Source organism: Lactuca saligna, chromosome 6, assembly GCF_052625555.1.
Source record: "Lactuca saligna cultivar CGN05327 chromosome 6, ASM5262555v1, whole genome shotgun sequence".
NCBI classification, from domain to species: domain Eukaryota; kingdom Viridiplantae; phylum Streptophyta; class Magnoliopsida; order Asterales; family Asteraceae; genus Lactuca; species Lactuca saligna.
Window position 1 is genome coordinate 59,586,103 of NC_136422.1, and position 7,752 is coordinate 59,593,854.

Here is a 7,752-nt window from a genome sequence, read left to right on the forward strand (position 1 = left end):
TCCACAAAATGGTAAGTATGGTGGAAAGCCGAAAGACTGAATTTGTTTGTTAACAAAAGATTATAGAAAGATATTAATCTTTATTTTAAACAAAAAGCTCTTCATCCAAAATAGTTTTACAGAGCTTTTAGGTTATAGTTTGTACGTAACTTTAACACATTAAAAAAAAATACTACTAGCTACTTACAAATTTCAGCTTTCAGCTAATTGCTAGTTTTGAATCCGCTAGTAAATACATGATATTTTTTTTACCAATTCACAGCATAAAAATCCCCAAATCAACAAACTTTTCCATTTTGAAACCATGCAAAAAATAACATACTCATCTACGTTTCTCTCGTATTACAATTTAAAAACAGATCAAGTGTTTCTACAAGTAAATAGTCAGAGTCACCTCATCAAAAGGCTTTCTATATTCCAATTGCAACCAAATCAACAACTGTTTTTATAGATCACTTGACTCCAACAGATGCCATCAAGTCATCATACTCGGGATCACTCTCCTGTTTCCTTAAATTTTGAGGATTCCCAGGCTTATGTGGGCCAGCACTAGGCGAAAACGGATCATATATCTGCTGACGTGGCACAGATTGATGACCTGGCCTACCCAAAGGATACGGTGCATTGCCACGTAACTGGTGGTTTGGAGGCAAAAAGTTCTGGGGCCGAAACCCCATTGCCGGATGATGATTTTGTGGAACTTGTCCAAAGTTGCCAGGCCTTGGCGGCAAAAAGTTGGCTGGTGGACCAAACTGCCTAGCGGCAGGTGGTGGTGGACCATGGCCGGAAAAAACCGGCCGCCTGTCCGATGGACCGCCCATTTGATGGCTATTCTGTGGCCTATGAAACCCTTGTTGCATCATAGGCGGCGGTGGTGGTCCTGTCCGGAACGACGGTTGAGGTGGCGGCATGAATTGAGACCCTGGCCTTGGAAGTGGCTGAGCGGAGAGCGGTGGTGGGCGGTGGGTTTGAAAGGTGAAATCGTTAGAACTTGGTGGTTGTGGTCTTAAGGCGGTCATGGGCGGCTGCTGCCTTATAGATGGCGGCGGCATTGACCTAACCGGTGGTGGCGGTGGCGGCGGTGGTCGAATCATCATCTGTGGGGCAGCCGGCGGTTGAGACCAACCACCAGAGGTCAAAGGTCGAGGAATAGGCGACCCCATTGGCCGCATATTTGGGGATGAAAAATTATGCTGGCGTGGCGCACCTTGTACAGGTGGCAGAGGGTTCCTGGGTGGGCCCCCATAACCCATATTTGGTGGTCGGTGAAGCGGTTGGGATTGTATGGGGGCAGAATTTGACGGGGTTGAAACTGACAAATTTGAAAAATGAGGGGCTGAAACTGACAAGTTTGGAAGCCATTGATTAGGGTATTGAGGAAACTGAGGTAATGGTGGTGTTTGGTTTACAGAGGGAGTCGGATTTGGATCTTGGGTTAGACTAACCATAGTTGGGTTATCTTCAGAAACTTGAACTTCTATAGGTTCAGGTTCAGTGTTTGCCTAAATTAATAAAAAAAAAAAAAAAAAAAAAAAAAAAAAAAAAAAAAAAGTCTGATTATAGGGACTAAATTTGTAAAAAAAATATATTATCAGGGTCAAAATTGAAACTTTCAAACTTACTGAAACTTGTGTGATTAGTATCTCAATCATGGAAACTGCAGCATCAACCTTCTCATAAGTTTCAGCAGTGACAAAAACTGACAACTCTTCATAATCAGCTTTATTTTCATCATATGAAGTTATCTCACTCTAATTTTAACAAAAAAAAATAAAAGAGTTAATAAATAATTAAATAGCAATCTAAAACCCATTTAGGGTTTAATAATTAGGACAAAAGGGTAATTTAAAAAAATAAAAAATAGAAATAACATTACCTCTTTCTTTGTATCTGATTTCATACCATAAACCCGTAATTTTACCCCAGTTTCCTAATAGATAAATAATAAATTATAACAAAAATTTTTAAAGTATTAATAATATTAACAAATTTTAAAAATTTATATAGCATAATGTAGCCATTACCTTTTCCATTCGCTTTAAAGTATCACCCGAAAATATTACCCCAATAAAATTGCGTTCGGGATATTCTTTAATCTATAAATAAAAAATACAAGGTTTCAAATAAGTCAAACATCATGTATGAAAAAAAAATGTAAAATTGAACTCACTGGAATTACAACTTTAGCCTCCTTTAACAATGGCTTATAATCAGCTGGAACCTTATAGCTTGGATTCAGTTTAAGTATTTCTCCTGTAAATTATAAAAAGAATTCACACATCATTATATAAAATTTAAAAGCTAATGTAACAAGTAATAACCTTGAAAAAGTAGTATTTAAGTTAAACTTACCAATAACCTCACGCCTTTCAAGTTTTAACAACTCTAATTTCTGCATTGAATACTATACTTTTAGATTCAAATTTCAAATAACAATATAACATAAAGAATTGAAGAGTATATAAAAAAATTTTAACCTCGAGAGTTTGGTTGTTTGTCGAATTATGATCATCACTTGACTCCATGATTCCTGAATTAAGTTGTTGTGTAATTTGATCCAATCTAGTCTGCTCAAATATTGTTGTACAGATGCAACAATATCATTAAGAGACACCTGGAAAAAAGGGGCTACAAATGCCTCCAGATAAAGAAACATGATTCTATCTATGTGACCAAATATTAGAAATGAAATGGACATAATAACACTAAGAGGCTGTTTGATATGTTTCTTATTGAGTGAATGAATATGACTCAATCAACAACTATCAAACAGCCATTAAAATCACATAGAAAAGCATCATGGAGAAAAAAGAAAAGATATGATTTTTGACTTTTGAAGTACCTGATATGCTGAAGCTCTTCCCTTTTTGACAAAAGAATCTTGTGTCAAATCCGGGCCCCATTTTGTTTTTCTCAGTACTTGTTTTGTGCTTTCTTCGTCCGCCACGTCAGCGCCACCTGGCTTTTTGCTGCCTCGGAAGATGGGTACTAAGGAGCCTGATAGCTTGTTTTTTGGTATTACGAATCCGGATTTTTTTGAGAACAAGGAGACCTTTGGGCTTACTGTTGATGATACAGATGATGTTGTTGTTATGGAAGTTTGAATGGTGTCCTCCATTGATATTGGTTGAACCTTTGTACTCATGTTGCTATTGTGTGCATTGGCAGATGCTTAACGTAAAGAAGTAGAAGCACATAAAAGTCAGATTGAAAAGCACAAAAATAGAGAAGTTAGGTGTATATTTATATATAAAATTGGGACATTTAGAGGGATATAGCAGATTGAAAATACACAAAAGAAAAGGTTAACATAATCAATGATTCAAGTTAAACGGATTCGCAATCGTTATCACAAAGTAACTGTATTCTCTTTTGTTCAAACACCATTAAACCCTTAAAACGCACAACGCAAAACGCATATCGAAAACGTAGCTTCAATTCTTATCAAACAACAACACTTATATCTACGCACAAGCAATGGATTAAATGGAGCAATCAGCACGTAAGTGTTGACAAAATTAGAGCAGCACATTTGGAACTCATGAATGATGCCCTAGTTTTGACAAGTTATTCGCACATATCAGCGCTACATTCGAGCTGGAAAGAGAATATACTTACCGGAAATGATTAATCCAGTGAAGAACGACGGAGATCGGGTTGCAGGTCCTTTCCTCTGGAGCTTTGTCGCTCCCCTGTGTGGTTCCTTACGGAAACCGGAGGTGAGTGATTGATTGGTATTTATATTCGACCCGATCGGATCTTTATTGGTATGTGGTTTTTGGGTCAACCTGATATTTGGGCTGGACTTCTCTACATGTCCACCAAAAGATATATAATGGATACTACATATATATGACCATAGTTAACATGAGTTAAAGAAAATAATCTCATTTTATGTTGTTTACAAAAAAGATACATGATTCTTAAATGGGTTGTTTCAGGCTTGAATTTCGTAGGGTGCCCGTTCGGGTTAGTGGTCTCTTCATATGTGGTACCCACCACATTTTGGAGTTGGATTCTAAACGCTCTGATTTTTTAATGTAGTGGATTTGAATGATGAAGTTGTGGTGTTGTGGGTATGTTCTTTCTATCTAATACGTCTTATTTAACATTTTACCGTTTTTTATTGTAACATCCGGTTTTCCAGGCATGACAATTTGAGTATTTCTTCTTGAGTTATGAGGAGTGACTCGACGAGTTGACGCATCAACTTGTCGAGTAGAATCGTGACTCGGTGACCAGTTTAATGAAGGGACTCGACGAGTCGGGTATCTGACTCGCCGAGTCAGCGCTATTAACGAAAACCCTAATTTTCCAGGTTTGGGACCTATTTAAAGGTCCTTATGGCCTGTTGTGGCAGCCACCTACACCCTTGAGAGACTCCTTTCGAACCAGAGAGCTTAAAGAGTGAAGAAGAGCCATCTTGAGCCTTTTTGGTGTGACATTGCAAAGGAGAAGGAGGGTTCTAGCATGAGGGACCAGAGGAGGTTAACATTTTAAGACTTTGAAGCAAGGACCTTCACTTTGAGGTAATAAATCGGACCTTTCCTCCTATATGGTGTTGATTGCATGAATCTAGGGTTTCTTGACCCCTTTTCTTTTTAACGAATATGGAGTATATGAGGTCCCAATCTGGAATAATCTCTAGATCTGGACCTTAAGAGATCCAGAGAGTCCCAATGTTCTAGCTTTATGCAGTCCCTTTGGGGTTATGGATTTAGGTTGCCATTTTAGAAGCTATTTCTTCATGTAAGGGCATAAGAGTGTTGCATGAGCTTAAAGATTGAACCTTTACGTGATTATTGGGTGTAAGAAGGTCAGATTTATAAGTTAGAGAAACAGATCTGACCTCAAAAGGTCATTTGAGTGTTGCCATGGAGGGAATTCGCTGAGTCCATATAGGGACTCGACGAGTCAAGTCGGATTGGCCCGTGATTCGTGACCAGTGGTAACCCGTCGAGTGAAAGGTTAACTCGACGAGTCGAGTGAGGCTTTTTTGAGGATTAAGAGGACACGCATGGACTCACCGAGTCACTCGAGTACACTCGACGAGCCTGGTCAAAGTTTGACCGTTGACTGGAGTTGACTTCAGTTAACCATGGGGTTTTGGTCAAGCTGATTCGAGAGAGGTCAGAGAGGGGTATAATGGTCTTCTACCCATTCTTTAGAGATGAGGACAATAGACAAATATTGATTAGAGATGTTATCATGTTGGTAGGTGGAAGCTAGATCAAGGACGTTGAGCACGAGAGCTTACTAGACATCCTTCGAGGTGAGTCTTCTCACTTTACTTTACCTAGAGTGGTAATTATGTGTGACCGGAAGGTCTTATATGTTATGCAAAGTATATGATATATGTTGATATGTGATAGGGTGTGTTATGTATGTTATGAGTAGCATGGAATGGACCGGAAGGTTATCATGATATGGACCGGAAGGTCAACAGGGTATGGACCGGAAGGTCAAGATGAGACGGACCGAAAGGTCGATGGGGAGGGCTGGAAGGTCATTATGGGTAGGACCGGAAGGTCTACCAAGGTTGGGACGGAAGTCCCCTGAGACACATGGATCGGAAGGTCCCATAGAGTTATGGCCTTGAGTGGCGTATGTGTTGTATGTGGTATTTTGGGGAACTCACTAAGCATTTATGCTTACCGTGTTATATGATATGTGTTTCAAGTACTAACGAGGATCGCGGGAAGGCGTCGGCATGTTCTGTACACACTGATGAAGATTTATGTACTTGAGATTCTGGGGTTGTTTATTGAGATAATATGTGATACAATGGGTGTTGAAATTGTTCTTATAAAATTTATTATGATTGAAAATGAAAAATTGTTTTGGAAATTTACGTCGTTACAAGTTGGTATCAGAGCCTTGGTTTGAGGGATTCGGATGCACCTTCGAGTGTAACTGAACTCAAACTGAGGATTTGAGAAAGTTTTTCATAAAAGAAACAATTTTTCTAAAAGAGTAAAAGATTTTGATAAAAACAGGAGGAACGGTGTGTACGATCAGTCAGCGCCCGAACGATGATTTCCCAAAATACCCTCACATTATATGTTATGCATGATAGGGTAGGCTAGGTATTCATATCAGGACTAAAGTGGCCTGATTTGTGATGCCTTAGCCTAGGAGATTACTGTTGATATGTGATGCTTCGAGAGTGAGTAGGTAGCAGTGAGGAGCTTATGAGAGTTCTACCTAAGGGTAGCCTATGCATAGCGAGATATAGAGTACTTGTGAGTTGGGATCTTAGGAGGAGGACTTGGGATGAATACTAATATGGTGTGAAAGGTAGTATAGGGCCCGTACTACTGGAAACACCGGATCAATGAGCAGTCCAAGTAAGAATCCTTAGGGTACCAAGGAACAAGTAGGGTTGGGTGATCGAGTGCGAGTATACTCGATCAAGTCTTTGGTATCTTTGTGTTGTATTTCAGAGACATCATGGTGGGTACACGTCACACACCAAAGAGAAGCAGACTTAGCGATGATGAGATTCGCAGGATGATTCGTGATGAGGTGGTCGCGACCATAGGTGAGGTCATACATGAGATGTTTGGGTCTATCGAGACCACGTTGATTGAGACGTTCGATGAGCGATACACTGCTGTGTCGGAAGCTATTGCTGCTGCAGCCACCGAAGCTGTCGCAACTGCTAGGCCACGAGTGGGTGACTCGTTGCTGTACCGGGAGCTCAGCAACACAAAGTCACCAGGGTTTGATGGGACAGGATCCCATAGCCACGAGAGGCGATATCATGGTACGTGTACCATGATTGGTGGCAGATTGAGAAGTGATGTCATGGTTCGAGTACCATGATAAGTAGCGGATTGAGAAGTGATGTCATGGTTCGAGTACCATGATAAGTAGCGTATTGAGAAGTGATGTCATGGTTCGAGTACCACACCGTGACAGCTCCAAATATCCAAGCTTAATAATTAAAATATACCTCATGATTTAGATGTTACAACTCTCCCCCGCTTGAATCAGACTTCCTCCTTAAACCATGTTGCTACAAATAACTCCGAGTAATGCTCTCTCATCTCCTCCTTAGGCTCCTATATCCACTGTAACGCCCGTAGATCCGGGTTAGTCAATTTAGAGATAATAGGGGTCGAAAACGACTTTTCGACAAAATATTATTTAGAATAAATAATCTTAACCAAGTTGTAGAATATGTCTCAAGGGTTTCGTACATATATAGGGCGCCAAAATCCGAGTTATAACGAAGAAGTTATGATCCGTCGAAGTTTTACGGCAAAACCGACACGGCACCGGAAAGTGTAAATAATGAATTTACAATAGAGTGAGTTTTAGCCTTAGCGATCTAATGAAAGTCATAGAAAAAATTAAACCGAGAGCGTCTATAAAAAGAACGCCCAAACCTGACTTCATATGAGGAAGTTATGATTTTTCTAAGATTCGACTTAGCAGTGTACAACCCGAAACTCGAATTTTAGTTTGAGCGGTTTTTGGCTTACGCAACCTTAATGGGAGTTGAAGATCTCATTAATAGGAACTCAACGGTAAAAACATAGACGAAAACGGAGTCCGCATGTAGAAGTTATGAATTTTATGTGGACATTTAACAGTATAATCTCCTCCTACTGTTAAATTTAAGATCGGTCGAGAATTAGCCGACGGAGTCTAAATGAGAGTTGTAGATCTTATTTTTACCTACGCGTGGATATAAAGAACATCGAAAATGGAGTTTGTATGAGAAAGTTATGAATTTTTGAAAATCGG

The 7,752-nt window shown here is 39.7% G+C and overlaps 1 protein-coding gene across 2 annotated transcripts; it reads right to left on the reverse strand.

The window, feature by feature from the left end:
* Positions 1-268: 268 nt before the first annotated feature.
* LOC145001663 (uncharacterized) lies at positions 269-3,718 on the reverse strand. 2 transcript variants are annotated; one of them, XM_078961015.1, is made up of 9 exons: positions 3,619-3,718; positions 2,843-3,171; positions 2,478-2,567; positions 2,353-2,392; positions 2,171-2,253; positions 2,025-2,096; positions 1,877-1,930; positions 1,623-1,751; positions 269-1,502 (listed from the first exon to the last, which is right to left on the reverse strand). In XM_078961015.1, the coding sequence occupies exons 2-9, from the start codon at positions 3,143-3,145 to the stop codon at positions 453-455; spliced, it is 1,821 nt and encodes a 606-aa protein (XP_078817141.1). In that variant the 5' UTR covers positions 3,146-3,171; positions 3,619-3,718; the 3' UTR covers positions 269-452. The 2 variants fall into 2 exon arrangements, with proteins under 2 accessions (XP_078817141.1, XP_078817142.1); XM_078961016.1 differs by lacking the exon at positions 3,619-3,718 and having other exon boundaries at positions 2,478-2,628; positions 2,843-2,977.
* Between the last annotated feature and the right edge of the window lie 4,034 nt (positions 3,719-7,752).

What these genes read in the sequence shown, in the direction of transcription:
- LOC145001663 (XM_078961015.1), bottom strand. Translation starts at nt 3,145, where the DNA reads ATGAGTACAAAGGTTCAACCAATATCAATGGAGGACACCATTCAAACT. An exon ending in TGAAAGGCGTGAGGTTATTG is followed by an intron (nt 2,254 to 2,352) that starts GTAAGTTTAACT and finishes TATAATTTACAG; the next exon opens with GAGAAATACTTAAACTGAAT. An exon ending in AATCAGATACAAAGAAAGAG is followed by an intron (nt 1,752 to 1,876) that starts GTAATGTTATTT and finishes TGTTAAAATTAG; the next exon opens with AGTGAGATAACTTCATATGA.